This window comes from Lepidochelys kempii, chromosome 3 (genome assembly GCF_965140285.1).
Source record: "Lepidochelys kempii isolate rLepKem1 chromosome 3, rLepKem1.hap1, whole genome shotgun sequence".
NCBI lineage: Eukaryota > Metazoa > Chordata > Testudines > Cheloniidae > Lepidochelys > Lepidochelys kempii.
The window spans coordinates 67,396,705-67,419,240 of record NC_136382.1 but is presented as its reverse complement, the minus strand read 5'-3'; the positions used below and the strand labels follow the sequence as shown (position 1 = coordinate 67,419,240).

General features: G+C 38.4%; 1 protein-coding gene across 6 annotated transcripts in view; it reads left to right on the top strand.

Moving 5' to 3' along the window:
* SNX14 (sorting nexin 14) overlaps positions 1-22,536 on the top strand; it is a 78,783-nt gene that overhangs the window by 34,340 nt on the left and 21,907 nt on the right. For 4 of the 6 annotated variants that reach the window (XM_073336597.2, XM_073336596.2, XM_073336592.2 and 1 more), the window contains 9 exons: positions 3,827-3,885; positions 5,788-5,814; positions 8,289-8,421; positions 15,775-15,976; positions 16,997-17,080; positions 17,205-17,305; positions 17,644-17,755; positions 20,872-20,912; positions 21,080-21,199. In XM_073336597.2, the coding sequence (XP_073192698.1) occupies positions 3,827-3,885; positions 5,788-5,814; positions 8,289-8,421; positions 15,775-15,976; positions 16,997-17,080; positions 17,205-17,305; positions 17,644-17,755; positions 20,872-20,912; positions 21,080-21,199 (879 nt within the window). The remainder of the gene's footprint in view (positions 1-3,826; positions 3,886-5,787; positions 5,815-8,288; positions 8,422-15,774; positions 15,977-16,996; positions 17,081-17,204; positions 17,306-17,643; positions 17,756-20,871; positions 20,913-21,079; positions 21,200-22,536) is intronic. The other 2 variants (XM_073336595.2, XM_073336591.2) reach the window with 1 other exon arrangement.

The window sequence follows — 22,536 nt, the reverse complement described above, 5'->3', positions numbered from 1 at the left end:
TAACTTTGCATTACACCATTGCAGTACATAGGCTAGTTGCATACGGGCCCAGGCAGCTTCGGGACGCTAGCAGCAACTGTGCTCTTTCTCCCTTTTTACCCTCAGGAGTGAGATATCGGCTAAAATCACCAATGCCTGTGGAAAATGTTGCCAGCATTCAGTGCCAATGCCCTATGCTACTAGGTTCATGCAACCAAGCAATTCCCTCCTCATTTCCCTCATCCCCAGCTGGCCATACTCACAGTGGCTGATGCTGTGACTGGTGCCATGCACAAGCAATCGCAAACAAAAGTGAGAATGAGCATGTAGTGCTTAAAACTTTAGGAGAGCAAGGGGAGTGATTTCTGCAGGTTTGCTTCCTGTAGTAAATATACTGACAATGGTATCTCTGTTTTACTTCTGTAGGTGCTGCTGTTGCAGCCTTGAGGGACTCCACCTCCATACCTGCAGAACATCTGACCAAAATAAGGAGGAGAAGGGACTTGGGGTGGTATGATGGAATGCGCAGGTGTATTCACAACCTACACACTACTGTAATAATCTTTGTGCAAAATATGCCTTGTAAGATATCATTTAAAAGCTAATAACTCACAGGTCAGTCTTATCATGGTAAAATATATCTAGTAACATTGTATGTGAAGTTATAAAATTCCCCTGTATAACGTTGTTAGCTCCCAGGGAGAAGTTGTCAAACAGGGCTGTCTTGAGCAAAAGAAAATGTGTTTGCCTTGATTTGCATTTAAGCAGTAAATGCAGTCATCAAACAGAAAGGGAGGAAACAAAAGGAAACCTGCATCTGAACATAAACAGGTGAAAGAACCCAGCAGGAAGCCTCCTTCCACACCAGACATGCTGTCTCCTTATGGTCAGCTGGAAATGCCTTTCAAAAGAGGGACTGAAACTATAAAAAGAGGGTCAAAGACCCCAAGTGACCTCTCTCTCCCTGGCCATCTCCCTCTTTCTACCTGAGAAGACCAGAGAAACAGCTGCTGGACTTTGAGGAATGGGTCCTGACCTGAAAAGTTCGGTCAGTAATGCTGCTAGAAGGATGTGGTAAGGACTCTACTTTGAATCAAGTATAGTTTAAGGTAGGCACTAGGAAGCAGTTTATCTTTGTTTTTCTTGTAACCATTTCTAACTTTTATGCGTCGTTGTGCTCACGTAAAATCTCTTTGTAGTTAAATAAACTTGTTTTTTTCTTTCATTGAAACTGATAGTGTGTTTAAGTTAAGTTGTTGGGCAACTCCATTTAAGATGGTAAATTATTGTGTTTTGTTCCCTTAAAGGGACAACAGATCTAATATCTCTGGACAGTCCAGAACATACATTTTTGGGAGAAAGTCTGGGACTGGGAGTGTGTTGGGGTCACCCTGCAGAAGTGTAACCCAAGTGTGGCTGGCGGGTTGCAGTTACACATAGACACTCAGGGTCTGACTTGCTTGCTGGAGGGCTTTTTGTGAGCGGCCCAGGTGGGAGCTACTATAGCAAAGCATTTTAAGGCACCCAAGGTTGCAGAGCCAAGGTGACACAGCCCCTCACTGGAATGGACTGCACACTGGTATGTAACAGACATGTTCAATGATATCCTACATTGGACTATGAGTACAAGGCTTGGAGGATGAACACTGGGGACAGCTTGGAGAAGGAGAAAGTAGAGAGGAGAAAGGTACAGGAAAAGAAGAGGGAGATGCTCCAGGACATAATGGGGCTTTTAAGGCAGCAAATACAGATGCTGCAGTCTCTGGTGTACCCAGGCTTGCCTTCCTCTGCAACCCACTGAGAACTCCATATCAGGATCTCCCTGTACCCTCCTCTCAACACTCCATGTGGCATCAGAGGTCACTACACTACCCTTACCACTACCTTGGGAGACATTAAAGACAATCACGGCTTCGTGTACACTGACCTCTGAAAACCAAGGTTGGCATAGGAATAGCTGAAATGGACATAAATGTTCTGTCTGCTTCTTAAGTTTTGTTCTCTTAAGTATTAGTAAATTTTTAAAATATATTTGTTTTAAAATTTCACGATTTCTTTTTTACAGTGAATTCAGTTGCAAACTAATAGAACTATTTTGTAACATCTGCTACCGAGTGCTTAGCAGGTCTGAAAGTAATCAATTACCTCTTACTAACAGTGTGACACAACTCATAGGATAAGATGCAAACAAAATTAATAGACATATTGACAATGTTATATTCCTAAACATACAGCATTCACCACACAATTCCTAACAGCCCACAAAAGAGCAGGGCCAGGTAAGGTCGGCACATGGATTCAGGAATATTGCCTTGTGCACCCAAAAGTTCTGCAACCACTGCTTGTCCTCCCAAGCCTGCATTACGATGCAATCCTATCAGTCAGTGATCGTTTCTTGGGCCAAGAAGTTGTGCTCCACCATCTGCAGCTACTTTGTGAATGCCACCAACCTTGAATTGGTTCTCACTATCTCCTACAGCAGTCTGGCCTCCAAGAAATCCCTGTTCCCCACTGATTCGGTTCTTCTTGCAGCTCTGCAAATAGTTCATGATCGTGTGCTCTGTGTTTCCAACACCCATGGCAGTGCAGAGCTGTGTAGGCTTCATGCTTCTGTCAGACGGTGGTCAGCGAGGAGGGCTGTGCGGGTTTTGTGGGATTTTGAAAAAAAGGTGCAAAATTATGGTTTACAGTTGACATTATGGGAGGAGACAGTTGCACACTGCGAAATTGACCTCAAGCTACTCGTCACCCCGTGCAACTTGTTTTGGCCCCACCATGCACTGCCAAAACTTCCAAAAGACAGAGCACTGCAATCTGGTGGGTTTCACGCTGGGATACCTGCCCATGGCGCACCTCACCATGCATCAATGCAAGCACTCGTTTTGAGTACACGTAGCGCCAATGCAAGGAGCCAAGTGTGCAGTCGCACAAGTGATGTACTAACAGTGACAGCTTTATGATGATATAACTTGCATCGACATAAGTTTGTGGAGTAGAAGTGGCCTCCTAAAGGGAGCTAGGTTCTTAGTGGCTTTCACATCTACAGAACTGTTAATTAGTTCCAGTTCCAGAATTTTTGATGGTGCAAGAGCCTGAAAGAATAAAACTTCCTTTTCAGTTATTATGTTGAGTTTGCAGCACTTACTTTTCTTTTAGAAAAAGGCTTTTTTCTACTTTTATAGTTTCAATTTCTGTCTAGAAGTAATGGACATATAATACATGTGGAACACCATGAATGTTCTTCTTAATTGTTTTTCAGACTACAACAGCACTTCAGGACTCGTATCCGTTTTACACTAAAAAGTTAGGTTGACCTAGCTACGTTGCTCAGGGGTGTGAAAAATCTCTCAAGCCATGTAGTTAAGCTGACAACCTCCAATGTAGGTCTTCCATTGACCTAGCTACTGCCTCTCGGTGAAGTGGCTTAATTACAGTGATGGAAGAACCCCTCCCATCGCTATAGTGATTGTCTACACTGAAGCACTATATATAGCATCACTGCTGCAGCTGTGGTGCTGCAATATTTCTAGTGAAGACCTAGTTTTAGTAGAAAGCCTGCCCCTCCATGCCTGTAAGGCTGCCCTTGGGAAAGCATAAATTATGTTGTAAGTTCCTTAGAACTGACCATTTAAAGTGGTCTTATGTGAAATACAATATCTCAACTGCAGAGACTTGTATAGTGTTTCTAATATACTTGTATTAAATCCTCAACAGCTGTGAAGTTAGAAGCAAGAAACATAATTAATTATTAATATTTACAACTGTAAACTACTAGTAAAGAGAGAGAATGAAAAAAATAGAAAACTTGAAGCCAACACTTACGTGCATATTAACTGTTCTATTTTAGTATTTCAGGCAGCTCTTAAGAGGAGCTGAATCCCCAACACGCAATTCAAAGTTTAACAGGTAGGTGTGTTAAACCTTTTAATACGTTTTTGCAGTTGAAAGTTTTAAAAATGTTTGTTTATATGATTGAATCTTCTGCCAAATATACAGTACTGTTCAATGTTAACTTATTTAGATTTCTAAACTTAGTTTTAGATTTGTAGATTACTTACAGGAGCAGCAAGTAATATGTGAAGCAGTACTTCACTTAGTGTTTTTATTGCTTTTTTATTTTAAAAAATGGTATGAGATTCAGACTTACAATCCTTTTTTTGAAATGTCAGAGTGAAAAACCCCTTCAAACTAAGGACCTGTCCAATAACATTAAGATAATATGGCAATAGTGAGTTATACAGAACACACTGGAGAAAGCAAAATAGAAAGAGTTGACTCTAGTGTTTGATTTCCACGTTGAATCACTTTTTCCAGTAACTGTAGAAAACAGCCATGTGAGATGTTTCATTTTACAAATCAGCTCAATAGGATCCTGTGAGAACTGTAACAATTTCTCCCGCTAATATTTAATGGTTATAACAAAAACACATTTAAGCTCTGAATCTGATTTCTTTAAGATACCCTTGATCTTGGAGTTTGGGAAGAAAAAATTAAAATCTTTTCAATTCTGAATTTGCTTCCAAGATGGCAGAGTTTTAAAAAAAACAAAAACCATACAGTATACCCAGATTTCCAAACCTCTGGATGTACCTGCTTTATCCTGTGTGGCAGAGGTATACAGAAAAATATATAAAAAATAGACATGCTAGCTTTTGATGTATCAGAAACACAACAAAATACAGTACCGATTTGCCAAGTGGAGGCCAAAAATGGTGGCCAGTATCATTGTCAAGTTGTGCTGTGTACTATTTATACTTCAGTGTTAGGTTCCATTCGGCTGAACATAATTCAGGTTTCACAAGTAACATGACCAATGTTACCTCTAATTTTTGACAGGCCGTATGCGCAAAAAATTTCTTCTGTGCAAATTTTTGTGTGCACGGTGTTTTGCCGTGTGTGCAGGGTTTAGGATCTGTGTGCGTGCGCACACGGGCACAGCTTAGAAGGAACAGTGAACATGACTAAAGAACAGTCTGAGACCTTGTAGAATGAGTTGGTGGTTTTTAAAACACTGTTAGAAGTGTAGGAAGTTTGATCTCAGTCTTTTTTTCCCCCTTCCTTTACTCTATCCAGTATGTGGGGGCTCCCGTGTATCAGAACCAATAACTTCTCTTTAAGAACATTGTTTATTATTGGTTTTAGCATGAATTTGTTTTAGTTCATCCACAAGTTATTGTGCTTGGTGCAGGAATTACTGGGAAAATGTTACAGCCCATATTATGCAAAAGGTCAGACTAGATAATTAAATGGTCTCTTCAGTCCTTAAAATCTATGAATCAACATAAAAAGCCCTTTGCATCTTTAAAGTTCTTTACAAACTGTTTTATTCATTTATAAAATGTCTATAAATATTTCCCAGAAAACATTTTTTCTTTAAAGACTCCATCAAGCAGGGTAAATTCCTGTATGAATCAAACCTGAATTACAGCCTAAGGTTCTGAATTTTCAAGCATTTATGCACATGGTTAACTTTAGGAATGAGGGTAGTCCCTTTAAGCTGGAATTACTTAAATGCTTAACGTCTACAACACACTTAAATGTTTTCAGGATTGAGGTCTAAAAATTAAATGCAACTATCCCAGCCAAATGCATGTGTATTGATCTCTGGTAAATTTTGGATATTTACATGCTATTTTGAGAATATTTGTCTGGAGATTGGTAGAGACCTTTATAAATACAACAGCAGTCATGCTAATTGCAATGAAAGTTCTAGGATGTTTAGTGTTGCTTGAAATAAATCTGTCTCTGTCTTTGGGAGTCTCTCTCCTTCTGGGCTTGTGGGGTAATTTCTTGTACCTGTTGTTGCAGAGGTAGCCTGAGTTTGGATGACTTTCGGTAAGTCAAGATAATATGCCATAATTGTTGCCTGTTAATGTTAAATTGCATCTATCATGACTGCATCGTACTGCCTTTTTAACAGACATTAACTGTTTCATTTTTAAACACATGCAAACTCTTTTTGGGCTAAATTCATTTGAAACAGCAAACTAACTGCATGTTCATTCTCTAAGTTTTTAGCAAACAGTGGTTTTGGTCTTGGTTTAATGACTATTTCTCATACACACAAATATTAAAATATACAAAATATAATCTTCCTGGCCTTTACCTATTTTGTTCTCTCATATTAACTTAGCATATTAGTTGTATGTCTCAAAGTTTTATTGCTGATAGGGTGCTGGTTATTTTGTAGACTTTATTCAAAGTTTTTTCCTTGCTCCTTGTCACATGCTTCCAGAGCCTATCACTTAAAAAAAAAAAGGGGGGGGGGGAGGGGGAGAGAAGGAGAGAAAAGAAAATTGTGCCTTCCTTGGCATTAGAATATCAGGCAGCTACTTCCTCCACTTTACCTGCACCCAACAGGGAGTCACTGAGAGCACAGGACAGACAGGCTCTGTGCTCTTAGTCATGACGCCCAGCTCCCCTTGGGCCTGTAGCAGCCCTGGGCTAGGTCATGCTCAGCGCTGATGGAATCTTCAGAGATTCTAGCTATGAAACTCTAACAAGTCTCTGCTGAGTAGTACAATCCATGATTGGTGAAGACTTACAATTGGGCCAGATTTTCTCAGGGACAGCAAAAGTCACATTCCTGACACAAACCTTATGGCAAACATCAAGTTCCTGTTCCAAAGCATGGGGTGTTAGAGTTTCTCAATTATTTTAACATTGGCAAAACAATGCATTTTCCTCTAGCCTCGTTCTTGGAAATGGCAGAACGGTTTTGGCTGATTTCTTCCACAAAATTCAGCCTGAGGCAGACGTCTATCTGAAAAAACTCAGTACAAATGGTTAAACTTTGGCAAAATTATAAGCACCTGAAAACAGGGTCTTATAATAGGAAGTGTAAGACATGTAATAATAGGGGGCGCTACGAGCACCATCTATAAAAATAAGTATGTGTTTGGGCCTGTCTTTGGGTAGGAGATGACAGTGAATTAGACTTTGGAGAGCAAAATGGGCTTGGGAGAACAAAGAACTGATTATAACAATTGAATTTTAAAATTCAATATACAGAAAAAATTGAGTAGAGTTATAAGCAGGTAAGATTGAAAACAAACATTCAAGTCCCCTTTTAACAAAAAGTCCTCAGAGTCAACTGGTGATGTCACTGCAGCTCTTAAGGCAATAAAGACACTTCACCTGCTCTGCCCACTGTTCTGCTTTCCTGATGGATTTTTAAAGAATCTTTGTAACTATTACTAAAAATTTTCATATAATTAGAAAATAAACATTGAATAGTTTTTAGTTTTTTTAAAATGTTCATTACTCCTTTGAATGCCAAATGAGCTATCCACTTTTTTCACAATTTTCAGTTTTACAGTTCACCTAGCAGATTTGTAACAAGCTTTATGAAAACTTCAGATAACTATATTCATTAGGAATATGTACCCTCCTGCCCCAATAGGGTTTTTTCAGACTATTAATTTGTACATTTCTAGTACAAGAAATAAGTTTTCTTTTTCAGGTCTGATGTAAGGGCAGTATATATGGCGTGCATGCATTTATGTGCTGTAACATGTGGCTACAATGAAGACTGCAGGCTTCATGCGTAATGCCTCTGCCCTTTTTCCTTGAACTTGCGGCTTTTGGATACTCTTTATCATAAGTAGTTCTAGCTCTGAACAAGACTTAAATTTGCATTAAGCCTTCATCTCTAGGGCAAATTGCCTTCTTGAGCTAGGAGTCTTCATCTGTTTCTGTTTTCCTTCATGTTTTGTAAGTTCTGACCCTCCTGTCTGGCTTTCTGCCTACTCTCCCTGCTGCTTTGAAGTAAGTCACAGTCCATCTTGCATCACATGCGTCTGTATAAATGTTTTGATGTTTATAAAGAAAATAAACAGTGTGTTTAAATGTGCTGTACTTGACAAATATGGATGAACGCTCTGATGCCAGAAACTGTTGTGTTGCTACAATCACTCGCTGAAAAGGTCATTGTCAGTCCTTGCAATCTTTTACTAAAACACATTGTATTAGGAAGTTAGTGTTATGAAAATAGATTGTTGTGTGTTTCATTCCAAAGTAATGCTGTAATAAGAACATCAGTGTTAGTTTATAGCTGAAATTTTAGTCCATGTCCTAAATGCTCTTTTTTAAATCATTTTCTTCCTCCCTAGCAGATGTATTTTACTGATACATTTTAAATTGTTCTGTAATATGCAATACAGCCAGTGAATCTGTAATACTAAAAAGTGTAAACCTACACATCAGTTCCATACTTCATACAATTGCTCACTCTTATCTCTAAATTATATTCAGTGGCTAGTACTACAATTTGCCCTATGCTGTGAATTTTGTTTTTGTATAATCCTTAGGGCCACACAGAAAAGAGGAGAATCATTTGCAATCAGCAGATTAGGCAGCAAAATTAGAGGAGTATTCAAGAGCAACACAATGGAAGGAGCTGTGCTACCTAACTATGGTTTAACTGAAGGAGAGGATGATTTTGTGAGTAGAAATTTTACATTTTTCCTAAATCACAGGGCTGTTGGTTTTCCAGAATCTTTAAATACTTTCAGCTTCTGTCCCTTCTTTTCCTTTCCTTTTTATATTATAGGCTATTCCACCGTGCCATCCTAGGGGTCACAGCATTTTTCCAGCTTCCTTGTTCTCTTAGTACTACTAAGTTATTTACTCAGTGAGCACAAGATTTGGGCATCTCCCCAGTTCGGGTAATTCCAAGAGTTAATTGCTGGGGTAAAGAGAAGTATTAGAAAGTAATGTTCTCTTTACGAAAGTAATCTTTGTCAAGTAGTGTCATGACCAACTGTTACTTTTCAGTCTAGTAAATATTTGCAGTAAAGTCCTGGGGTCTTTCATACCTCAGTCCTTTCTTTGTCATAGGGCTATCGTGATTCAGGGCCAAATCTTTAGTAATTATTTGAATAATATCTCTCACAATACTGCTTTTATACTAATGGCTGAAAATATTTTTCTGGTTGCATAATTGATACATAAACAAGTATCACTTAAAATGTACAAAACTGTGTTTTGCTCCATAAGTCTCATTCTCATGAATTTTTGAAGTAGAGTATCTTTTAGTAGCATTTCAGAGGAAACCATTGCGGGGGGGTTTGTTGGGGTGTGTGTGTGTGTTTATAATATTTTCCATTCCAGCTCTTGGTGATAGGCGGTGGTAGAAGCAACCTGTGATAAAGCTATAGGAACTGGATGTCTGAAAAATTGGCATAGCTGCCTTTAAGCTATGTTCCTGAAGGCCAAGTGTATGTCTGACCTTATGCTGGAGAGAGGAGATCACGGATTTGGGTGGGGTACAACGCTATATTGCGGTTAAAGGATGGATGTTTGAGGGAACCACACTGTTTTCTCTGTACACACGGGCAAAATGGAACATTGCCTGTAAGGCTTAAGAGCATTAAGACTACTTCCAATTTTTTTCTTTATTTCTTTTGTGGAACCATCTGCTTTGTGGGGTGACCTATTAAATCACGGAAAATTTCAAAATACAGTATTAGACTGACTTCAGCTCAGATGGTGGGACCACGTACTCTGCTGTTTCTTGACTAGAAGGCAATTCACTTTTCTTGTATTTTAAAAGAAGAACCTTAGTTTCGATTTATTGCAGAAATCCCAGTTCTAGGTGGAACTGAGCTAATTGGGTTTTCCATAGTTTTTATATTTGATTACATTTTTCAAACTTTTACTGTTAGATGATGGAAATTTGGTTTAGTGATCATGGCTAATATGGAGCAGATAGGACACTGCCTAAATTGTAAATTGTCACAAGTTCCTTAAAAAGACAGATACAGTGACACAATAAGATACACAAGATACAATAAGAGAAATCATTAAAAATCTCTGAACCCTGGTGTCCCTACAGCTGTTCTTCAGAGGGAAATAAATTGAAATAATGTGTTAATATGTATATTCTGCACTCACACTGCCTTCATTTCCCTGATCCTAGATGAGCTGTTTACACTGGAGTAACCATGTGGGTCCATAACTCATGCTTGCCACAGCTATTTTGCCAGGCTTCTCTTGCAACTAGATTTTTTCTTGTACACCAAACAGCAACAGCAGTGACTGAATAGCAAACTGGCTGTCAGGAGGTTGATGCCCTGGTATCCATGGCACAGATGTAGGCAAGGAAATATGAGGACGGTGTGGGAAATGAGGGAAATTAAGTTGGTCACAAACTGCCTGATAGTCATGAATTTTTAATTATTTAAATTTATTTCTGTGATGATTTCTCCTGAATTTATGGAAATACATTGGTTTTTAAGTCATGTGAATTTGAGACTTTCTATGGCACTTATAACTATTCCACTGTACATTACATTTAATCAACTTTGTGCTATGTTATTTGATGCTGTGCTGGTCCATTTTCCACTACTGGAAAATTAAAAATATAAAAGGTTTACATGAATTTGAATCTTTCATCTCCCCTCCCCCCCATAGCTCCTCCCCACCCAACTTGTATCCAAAATGGTAAAAACAGAATAATTGATTTTGGAATCTGTATGTTTCCCCTTTTTCTTAAAGGATCCACAAGGTATAGGATAGCTCTTCAGACTATCATATCTTCAAATGAGCAGTGTTGCTTTGCTGTCTTGTAGAGTTTAGGTCTTGTGATGTCACTCATCATTGGACTGTAGTGTAATGCTCCCGAGGAAGGGGCAGAAAACAGATTGTCCAGTATCCTGCTCTTAAAGGATTAATTCTCATCCTACTAGGCTGAAATAAAGCAAGAGTGTATTTTTTCTCTTCTAATTTTTCAGCTATCCAAGAAAAGCAGAATTGTATTTGAATTTTTCATTCCTCAGTAATCAACTCTTTTTAAGTTTGATTTTTTGGAAAAACTATAGATTCGTTAAAGAGTCTAACATCTTAGGTACAATGAGAGAGATCATAACAGAAATGTATAAAGAACTTTAAACACAATCTCATATTTATTGAAATAAATAGCTCCACATACTTATGTTACACTTCAGTCTTTTTTTAATTGAAAGACAAAGTTACAAAAAAAACTATTAATATACAACTTCAGTCTGTTATTGAATTCTAGAAACGGATGGTTGAGATGATGTAAGGGATTATGCTCTATAGCAAAGGCTGTTCATGTTGGAAATAATTTGAGTGAGTTGCCAGTTACAGGGCTTTTGTGGGCAAAATGACCTGAAGCTAATTTTAGTGAAACTTGATAAGCTTGCTTGTAAAATCTTTATGGATAGTTGACTGATGCCACTTATGCCAAAGCAATATTATTTTTGCTGATAACAGAAATGCATAACTTGTATTTCTCTTTGAGTGCTTGCTCACCTCCATTCCATGTTAGGTGTGCGTGAGCTACGTGCACTGTTGCTGGAGATTTTTCTCTCAGGGGTATCCGTTGGGCTGGCTTTAGCGCCCTCTGGTGCCATGCGCTAATATTAGGAGCCCGGCCAGCCCCGTGCCCTCTCAGTTCCTTCTTACCACCCGTGACGGTCGTTGAAACAGCTTCTCTTGCTTCAGCAATGTGATCATTTAGTGTTTTTTCCCTGTTAATCTGCATGTCCATGAACTCTGAGCCCACCTCCTCGGGTACCGCTTGTGAGTCACCTAACATGAAATGGACATGAGCAAGCACTCGAAGCAGGAAAAATGGTTACTAACCTTTCCATAACTGTTGTTCTTGGAGATGTGTTGCTGATGTTCATTCCATGACCCGCCCTCCTGCCCTTCTGTCGGAGTTAGCTGGCAAGAAGGAACTGGGAGGGTGTGGGGCCAGTCGGGTCCCTTATACCAGCGCATGAGCGGGCCCTAGAGCTTGCCTGAAGGATGCCACTGGGAAAAATGGTTCTACTTAACCTCCAAGGATAGGACAAGAAGCAATGGGCTTAAATTGCAGCAAAGACAGCTTAGGCTGGACATTAGGAAAAACTTCCTAACTGTCAGCGTGGTTAAACACCGCAATAAATTGCCTAGGGAGGTTGTGGAATCTTCATCGATGGAGATTTTTAAGAACAGGTTAGACAAACACCTGTCGGGGATGGTCTAAATTATACTTAGTCCTGCCATGAGTTCATGGGACTGGACTAGATGACCTCTCGAAGTCCATTCCAGTTCTATGATCTTGAAGAATAAGTTACAGAAAGATTAGTAACAGGTTTTTTTTTCTGATTACTCTTACTTAGCTCTTACCTGTTTATATCTAGAATTACTTTTGTAATAGGTGTAGAATAAAATAGATCAGTATCTGAAGTGACGACTTTAAACATGGGCAAAAGTGCAACAGAGTGGTGAAATTTGGTATTCTAGGTACAGTGTGCAAAATCCTTTCTCTACCTCCTCCCACCACCTAACAAAATGTAAAACAAACCAACTTTGCAGGCATGTAAGGACTAAAAGACAGTGGAACAAGTGTGCTCCTACTGTGCATGGCAGGGCCTGAAATATTGTTTTCCATTTACTCAGTGTCTACCACCAGTTGTAGCTGCAGGGTCTGATTAAGGCTTCATACTGGAGACCTTTTGTAGGGGTTAAAAATTGTTGCTTCTCAAAAGATTGAAATGCACCTTGCCTCTCACTCACTCAAAAGTTCTATGGTTGATTGCTGGTGGGCCTTCAACTGGTTCAGATTACCCTATAGTTTATAGGGGATAAACACTGTTAGAGGTCCACTCAGTTCAGGCTCAGATGATTGAGTGCTTTGATAGAAGCAACATGCTGGCAGAAATGGTCCCTCAGATGAACCTCCATAGCTCATCAATTGAGAGAGGGCTCCCACTGCTTCAGCTCCACAGATCATCTAGCTGTGGATTGCCAGCTGAGACTGTTCTTTGCTCCTCACATTATTTCCTCAACACTAGGTGACACACCATAATGCCCTATAGTTTTGCACTACCTCAGCCAGTGCACCACTGAAAGTCTGCCAGCTGTAAATCCTGCCCTGAGGCACATAGATGGTAGATCCTGCCCTGATGCACATAGATGCAAGACACCTCTGACTCACCAGATGGAACTGAAGTAGGAAGAGCATCACTGGTAAATGGGCTCCTCCCAGCCCTTCAGCTATCAGCTCACTTATTGGTGCCTCCTTTTAGGGACAGGGGGAAGTTGGTAGCTATGAGGTCATGAAGAATGCAGTAATCAGTTCTGCTGCAGTTCTAGCTGGTGAACTACATGGTTCATCAGAGCAAGATTTGTAACTGGCAAACAATGAGTGGTTCACTGGCTCAATTGCAGAGCTGGAGGTTACATATATGTGCCATTATTGCTGGGAAAGAACATGACCAGAATGACAGCCCACACGGTAATCAGTTAGGGCAGCCCTAGCTAGGTGCAAGGGCAAATCTTAAACTAATCAAAGATGACTGGAATGATGTACTCAGTTATTTACATAAGAACGGCCATAGTGGGTCAGACCAAAGGTCCTCTAGCTCCGTAATCCTGTCTTCCAACAGTGGCCAATGCCAGGTGCCCCAGAGGGAATGAACGGAACAGGTAATCATCAAGTGATCCATTCCCTGTCTCCCATTCCCAGCTTCTATTTGTGCTTCATTCACTGCAGTACAATTAGCTGGTCCATGAGCACTTGAATGCTTTATTGTAAACAAAGCCAAAGTGGATCCTCTAGCCAACTCTGCCCTCCTTCCATAGAAGTGGATAAGGAGCTGTGGTAGCAACCCCTGAACGGCTTCCAGGTATACTCTGTAGCTTTTGTGGATAGCTTCAATTATCCCAATTTCTGCAGAACTCCTTCAAGCAAAACTGGACTTGAATTTAGAGCAGGTGAGAAGGTTCGGCCCTAATTTATTAAGTCAAAGGGGAGGGGAAAAAATGACTTTAGTTTGATGTGTATTCACACATAAGTGTTTTTCTTGATTGAAGTTGCTTTATTTAATTTTATAAAGTGGGGATTTATAATTTACTGTGTTTATAATTTATTTTTAAAATGGGATATTCCTTTAGTTCACTTATTACTCCACGGTTCAAGATGGAGATCAGTTCTATCTGTACTAACTTATAGTGAGAAGTACTAGCCACTGGAGTTTAAGCAGGCTCATGAACCTTGCTGACAGTCTCAGCCATAATGAAGGGCCTTGAGGTTTTTTCTCTCATATCCAAGTTTACTATTCCGACAGGAGTTTATCTTCTGTTCAGCAACTGAAGAGGCAGGACCAGACCTGTCTACAACGAGGGAAGGGACTTGGCTGCCCACTAAAGAAAACAATCCAGTTCAGTTTGCTTTGTGGCAACTGCAGACAGGTTGAACAATTTAGGAAGACGTGACTGACTTCTAAAAACTGTATTTGTCTTTGGTAAAGATCTGTTTTTTCCAAATGTATCAACTGGCCGTACTTAACAGTAGAGCTGTGCAAATATAAATATAAATATAAATATAAATATAAATATAAATATAAATATAAATATATATATATATATATATATATATATATATATATATATATAAATAAATGATTGATTGATTGATTGATTGATTGATGGCCATTCTGAAAAATAAAAAATGGGTCAAACCAAAACCAATTTTTAATTATTTTTTTTTGCATATTGAAAAAGTCAGAAAAGTGCCATTTTGTATGCTCCAAAATATTTTGTTTGGGGCATTTTTAACTGTTTAAATAAAAGTAAAGGAAATAAAGAGCTAGATTCATAAAACAGAAGGAAGAGGGGGTGGTCTTCTAGACCAAGCATTTGAATCCAGGTCTTCCACATCCCAGGTGAGTGCCTTAACCTCCAAGCTATTAGTTATTCTTAGGTGATTCTCTCTGTCTCCCCTGTTGAAGCTGTTCCAATTTGAGAGTGATTCCATAGCTCAGTGGTTAGGGCACTCACCTGGGAGGGGGGACAGCCATGTTCCAGTCTCTGCTCCAGAACAGGAATTCAAACTTGGGTAGCCCACGATCCAGGTGATTTCCCTAACTACTGGGAAATTGGGCGTATGGGGGCACCTAAATCCCCCTGTGAATCTAGCCCCAAAGTATCAAAATTTCTGAAAATACTTACTTGTTCTGTCCAAAACAGTTACCTGAAATTGACATGAATTCATGTTTGTCAATCTATATCTGCATTTTTCAGCCAAAAAAAATTCAACTGAAAAATGTTGCCCAGTTCTACCTAATAATCTCCCCTAAAATTCTGCTTTTCTCATTTTTGCTGTGTTATTTAGGGTTAGGATTTTAGAAGCACAAATTGACTTTAAAGCTTTTTCTGCCTTTTCCCCCCCTCTCCCCAGTGCACATACCACACTGTATCTAAATGTTCTTTTTGCTCACACATTTTAATTTCTATGCCAAATTCCAGACAGCTGAGATATGATTCTGTCTAGCCATGTTTGGGGGAAATAAGTAGCTTTTGAAGTTAATCAATGGAGTGGTAACAAGATGTAACCTTTGATGTAAGGCCTTTAATGTTTTAGAATCTTTAAAATATTTTATTTTATTTTGTTTTTGCTGGTAATGGACTACCAAACTTGATGGTGCCGTATACCATATTGTACTTGAAATGCCTCATCCTTCCCCAAGAGCTAGGAAGAAACTTTAACATGCTGTGAGTCAGCTGGTGATATATTAGATTGACACCTGAGAAACTGTTAACAATTTTGTTTTTAACTTCAAACAAACCTACAGGTCTAGAGATTTTTATACAGAAGTTCTAAAAATAGCAACTACGTGAACGTGCCCCCTTCCAGAATTTTGTTTTAATATGTTGTCTTTGGTCCTGATCACATGTACTTCTTATGCAAAGATTGATCTTCTATATGTTCTACAAAATTAAAAATTGTGTCCTATACTAAAAATCAGATCAGGGAGGTCTTGATGCTTAAATCTTTCACTGCAGATTGAAGAAGGCATTATGGTAATGGAAGATGATTCTCCTGTGGAGACTCTTAGCACTCCCAATACACCTCGTAACCTTGCTGCATGGAAAATTTGCATTCCATATGTGGACTTCTTTGATGATCCCTCCCTTGAAAGGAAAGAGAGAAAAGAGAGAATTCCTGTGTTTTGTATTGACGTGGAGAGAAACGATAGAAGGGCAGGTAGGACTTTTTGTGATTAAATAAAACTATGTTAAAATGTAGCTCAAACTGTCTATTCTACTATGTTTTATTTATCTGACTGTTCTGATGTGCTACACACACACATTTTAGCATCAAAGTAATGACTTACTAATGAATTTTAAGTCTTTGGTAATGTGGGCATGAAGGAAAAATGGTCACTTACTATCTGGAACTTGTGACAAATTACTTCTAAAAGGAGTCCAGTCTATTCAGAATTCCAACCAAGGCTTAGGAATTCCTCCTTCTCTACAAAAATGTTAATATTGTGATTCATGTTGGTAAATGTTGAATGTGTTTGAAATATATTGCTGGTACATTAAATGGAAAACTCTACTCACTGTTTCTTGAATAGTACTTTGTTTTAAGTAGATTTGTTGGTGCCCAGGTATCTTTCAGATGGACACCGTTACAAGTAGACAAATAGGTATTTACTATTAAACATTCCAGAGCAGGAACATGGCTTTTTCTTATAAACTTTAAAGCAGATTTCTTATGCAAATTAAATTTTTTGGTAACTCAGAAATAAACTTAAACTATTTGCAACCAAGGATTTCAGCATCGGTTTAGAGAAATGTCGATATTTGGGGAGAAAAAAAATCTAACTCCCCTTTTAGAGAAGTAAAAATGGGCATTAATGGGGCTTCTTTCTGCTATCTGAATACTGTAGCACTTGACAAACAGCTGGTGGAGATGACTGGAAGAGCCCTGTACTGAGAGAAGATAATTAGAAGACCCACGCTTGAATTAGATGCAGATTTCCTTCATAGTAGCGTTCCTGTCTACCAGCCATACCTTGGGCTTCTCATGTGATTTAACACTACTTTAGTTATTTAAATAACTAAGTGTGGCTAGAGTAGTATTATAATATTGGCAGTACTGATTACTTTACACATTTGAGGGCTTTTCCTCTGTACTCTGTGGTATATTTGCTGTTCTTAACTCTTTTCTCCCACCTGGGAGAAAAGAACCTATATTACTTCCAATATGTGTATTTTTCAGTTGGACATGAACCTGAACGCTGGTCTGTCTATAGAAGATACCTTGAATTTTATGTGCTTGAGTCAAAGTTAACAGAATTTCATGGTACGTTTTTACTTCCTACTTCAGTGATTGCTTTTTAGAATTGAGCAGAAATTTAAGATACTAAAATTTTTCTTTTTGGTTTTAAGAATAAATGAATCTGCTTGACTTTTTTACTAATTTATAGGTACCTTTCCTGATGCTCAACTTCCATCAAAAAGGATCATTGGTCCAAAGAACTATGAATTCTTAAAGACAAAGAGGGAAGAGTTTCAGGAGTACCTGCAGGTACCAGACAATCTACTGTTGTTCCGTTTTTTAAGTAGATTGCATAATTGTGAAGCTTATAAAAGTTAACAAATGCCAATTTTTCCCAAATATAATAAAAATTATTTTATGTGACCAAATACTATGTAAAATATTTGGCTGGCATTTTTAGTCTACAGGTTTAAAATTGTTCTATTCTCAAACATTTAAATATTTAATTCTGTTTAAAAAAAAAAAGTATTTGGATGAATGTATAATTTCTAGGATACCATAGCACTGTTTTTAAAATCTGTTGTTACTGTAGAGAAACAAATTTTTAACAATGTTCTTTCATCTACTCTCTTTTATGTCCCCCAAAGAAACTTCTGCAACATCCAGAGCTGAGTAACAGCCAGCTTTTGGCTGACTTTCTGTCTCCCAATGGTGGAGAGACGCAATTTCTCGATAAAATGTTGCCTGATGTAAATCTTGGTAGGTAACATAGTTGCTCTTTATTCTGGTAAATAGCACTCTTGTAGAAACTAATACACCAAAATTAAGTGAGGGCCCATTAGTACTGAGAGACTGAACTTTCATAAGTTCTGGGTGTGTGAAATGTGATGTGTCTCTTCTGCTATACAGCTGTTACAATCCAGTCATTTTTCCAAGAGTCAGATATTTTGACGCTTACATTCCTATCCATTCCCAGGAGGGAAAGTATTGTGAAGCTTTGGAAAATCTAGTCTGCATATGGATACCTTCTGAATATCTAAGCCTAGTACTTCCAAAATCCATTGCTCATGGAGATCAGATCCTCTACGTCTTCAAGTAATTCAAGATGATGTATGGCATTAGCCCAGATTTTATTTTCAAGAATCAGTCCAAGAAGGCAGCTGTTTGTTTGGGGTTTTTTTTAATGTTGATAGAGGCAGTGTATTGATTTAACTTATCTTTGAATGTTAGCTGATCGGCCCTGTCATAAATATAAAGGGAAGGGTAAACCCCTTTGAAATCCCTCCTGGCCAGGGGAAAGCTCCTCTCAGCTGTAAAGGGTTAAGAAGCTAAAGGTAACCTTGCTGGCACCTGACCAAAATGACCAATGAGGAGACAAGATACTTTCAAAAGCTGGGAGGAGGGAGAGAAACAAAGGGTCTGTCTCTGTCTGTATGCTGCTTTTGCCAGGGACAGAACAGGAATGGAGTCTTAGAACTTTTAGTAAGTAATCTAGCTAGGTATGTGTTAGATTATGATTTCTTTAAATGGCTGAGAAAAGAATTGTGCTGAATAGAATAACTATTTCTGTCTGTGTATCTTTTTTGTAACTTAAGGTTTTGCCTAGAGGGGTTCTCTATGTTTTTGAATCTAATTACCCTGTAAGATATCTACCATCCTGATTTTACAGGGGGGATTTCTTTATTTCTATTTACTTCTATTTTTTATTAAAAGTCGTCTTGTAAAAAACTGAATGCTTTTTCATTGTTCTCAGATCCAAGGGTTTGGGTCTGTGGTCACCTATGCAAATTGGTGAGGCTTTTTATCCAACATTTCCCAGGAAAGGGGGGGTGCAAGTGTTGGGAGGATTGTTCATTGTTCTTAAGATCCAAGGGTCTGGGTCTGTAGTCACCTAGGCAAATTGGTGAGGCTTTTTACCAAACCTTGTCCAGGAAGTGGGGTGCAAGGTTTTGGGAAGTATTTTGGGGGGAAGAACGCGTCCAAACAGCTCTTCCCCAGTAACCAGTATTAGTTTGGTGGTGGTAGCGGCCAGTCCAAGGACAACGGGTGTAATATTTTGTACCTTGGGGAAGTTTTGACCTAAGCTGGTAAAGATAAGCTTAGGAGGTTTTTCATGCAGGTCCCCACATCTGTACCCTAGAGTTCAGAGTGGGGGAGGAACCTTGACAGGCCCTATTTAAGTTCATTTGAGAACTACCAGAATTAATGTCAATTTCGCGTACTAATGTTGAGTCTGTGTATTGTATAACATGGTGTCCGAAATTCAACACAGCACCCTATGTAGTTAAACAAGATGGTAATTTGTGTTTCTGCTGATGACCTGTTTAGCTGTAGGCCCATTTTTTTTTGTTTTGGCAATTGTGAGCATCTTTTTCAGTAGAAGTGTTTTTTTTCCTGTTGGTATGACACAATGTCCAAACAAATGTATGTGGTGGGTGAATGTGTCAGGTGTTCTGAAGAGGCATGTCTTATCTGGTCCCAAGCTAGGTGCCGTGCCTCCCCAAACTTACATTTGCTTTTAGTAAATAGAAATCCTCTCAACAATTCACAAGGTTTCTGGTCAGAGGTTAGTTTGTTGTGAGATAAAATTATTGATATATGACTGTTGTTGTGAGATGATATAGATCTAGCTATCTAGATAATCTCACAACAGTCTTAAAATTACTAATCTCTGACCAGAAACTTTGTGAAATGTTGATACGATATATAATTTCTTCCCTAAATTTCCCTTTTATAATATTTAAAGATAAGAAAATCATAATTATTGAATTTGATATTTAATTTTACAATATTTTTAAACTATATTTTTCATTTTTATTACCTTTTAAACTGTTCTGTTGTGCTTCTGATATTCTTATTCAGGTTAATGTGGGTAGTTTTTAAGAATAGGTCTACAGTCTCCCCAACCCTGTAAATCCTTTCTAACATGAGTACTTTCTTGAACTTGCAACATTGTGCATTTCAATACATTGTGCAGACTGGATGACTCTTATTACTGGGGGAGAGGAGAGTAAATACTGTCTCAGAAGTCTGAGGTTTAGGACTTTCTTGTGTGATAAAGGCTTGCAGAGAATAAGTGACTAGAACTGAAAAATTATTCTTATCCAGATCATTCAAACAGAAAAATCGTTGGAGCCTAAATTATTGAACAGTTTAGGTCTTTTTTGTATTGTCCCTGTTATCCCTGCACCCTCAGGATGCCTCTTGCTATTTTTTCTTACGGTCACATGCCTCCCATCCACACTACTTGGAGATAAGGCTGTTCATCTCTCCATGGTCCTTTAGAAAACTACAGAAGAAAATCTATGGGACTTAGATTTCTTTATGAATGTGAAAACTTTCTTGCATGTTTGTAATTTGAAATAGCTTTTGCTGATGGGTATCACATATTTAGTTCCTTTTTAAAGTTCGATGCACCCAAAATTCCATAACTTTCTTGTATGTACTCAGTATCTTTTCAAAGTACCGGTAATTTATTTCTTTCAAATGTTTCTTTAAAAAGATTGTGCAATGATGCTTAAAATGAAGCCATAGATATCAGTGGTGTAAGCTAATCAGTTTCAGACTGAGATGGTAAAATGAGACCATGTGTAGGTTTTTTTGCTTCACTTCTGTAAAAATTTATAATATAGTTTATTATAGATCATGGCGGCTTATTCATTTGTATTACAATAGCTCTTAAATGCCCCAGCAAATATTTGTCAGAAACATCATATATTCATGGTAGAAGACGAGCCTTGCCGTGGAGATCTTAGTCTAAATAGAGAAAACAGATAAGTGGGGTAGGGGAGGAGAACAGAAGGAAACTAATAGATATCAGATATGATATTCAGAAGGGCATGTGGTAATATATACTTTTTTGTTCTTAATTGTAGGGAAAATTATAAAATCTGTTCCAGGAAAGCTAATGAAAGAGGTGAGTAAATACCGTGTCTCAGTAGTCTATGCTGTGACTATAGTTAGTATCTTTAACTGTCCACTGACAGGTTGCTACATGTTGGTCCAGCACAAATTTTAGTTTGGAAACTGTCACTTTTTTAACTATTTAACTATCATTATTGTTCACTGTGTATTTAATTTCAGAAAGGTCAGCATTTGGAGCCATTCATCATGAATTTCATTAACTCCTGTGAATCTCCCAAGCCTAAACCAAGTAGACCAGAGCTTACAATTCTCAGTCCCACTTCTGAAAACAACAAGAAGGTGCAGTAAATGTACAGAGGGGGAAATACTGACCCTTACCTGAGAATGTGAAGAGTAAAGGGGAGAAGCTATAAAGATGACAGCTTGACTGCCTATGTTCATGTCTGTTCTTGTGGTGGTGGGTGGAGGTTTTTCCTTTTTTCCAGCGTCCATTCATCTTGGTACAGCTGACCTCCATGTTTATCCATGGATGGATTGGAGTCTGTACAATTTATAGAAACATAGGCCTGGAAGGGACCTCAGAGGTCATCTAGTCCAGCTCCCTGCACTGAGGCAGGACCAAGTATACCTAGACCATCCCTGATGTGTTTGTCTAACCTGCTCTTAAAAACCTCCAGTGATGCAGATTCCACACCTCCCTGGGTCACCTATTCCAGCAATTAGCTATCCTTATAATTAGGGCTGTCAATTATCACAGTTAACTCACGCAGTTAATGAAAAAAAATGAACTGTGATTAAAAAAATTAATCATGATTAATTGCACTGTTACACTATAGAATGCCAATTGAATTTTAGTAAATATTTTTGGATGTTTTTCTACCTTTTCAAATATATTGATTTCTATTACAACACCGAATACAAAGTGTACAGTGCTCACTTTATATTATTTTTATTACAAATATTTGCACTGTAAAAATGATAAACAAAAGAAATAGTATTTTTCAATTCACTTCATACAAGTACTGTACTGCAGTCTATATCGTGAAAGTGTAACTTACAAATGTAGATTTTTTCTTTGTTACGTAACTGTTTTGTTTTTGAGTGCAATGTAAAACTTTAGCACCTACAAGTCAACTCAGTCCAACTTCTTCAGCCAATCGCTAAGACAAACAAGTTTGTTTACATTTATGTGAGATACTGCTGCCTGCTTCTTATTTACAATGTCACCTGAAAGTGAGAACAGGCGTTTGCATAGCACTTTTGTAGCCAGCGTTGCAAGGTATTTACGTGACAGATATGCTAGACATTTGTATACCCCTTCACGCTTCAGCCACCATTCCGGAGAACATATTTCTATGCTGATGATGTTCATTTAAAAAAATAGTGCGTTAATTAAATTTGTGACTGAACTTCTTGGGGGAGAATTGTATGTCCCCTGCTCTGTTTTACCCGCATTCTGCCATATATTTCATGTTATAGCAGTCGTAGATGATGACCCAGCACATGTTGTTTGATTTACGAACACTGTCACTGCAGATTTGACAAAATGCAAAGAAGATATCAATGTGAGATTTCTAAAAAAAGCTACAGCACTCGACCCAAGGTTTAAGAAGCTGAAGTGCCTTCCAAAATCTGAGAGGGACAAGGTGTGGAGCATGCTTTCAGAAGTCTTAAAA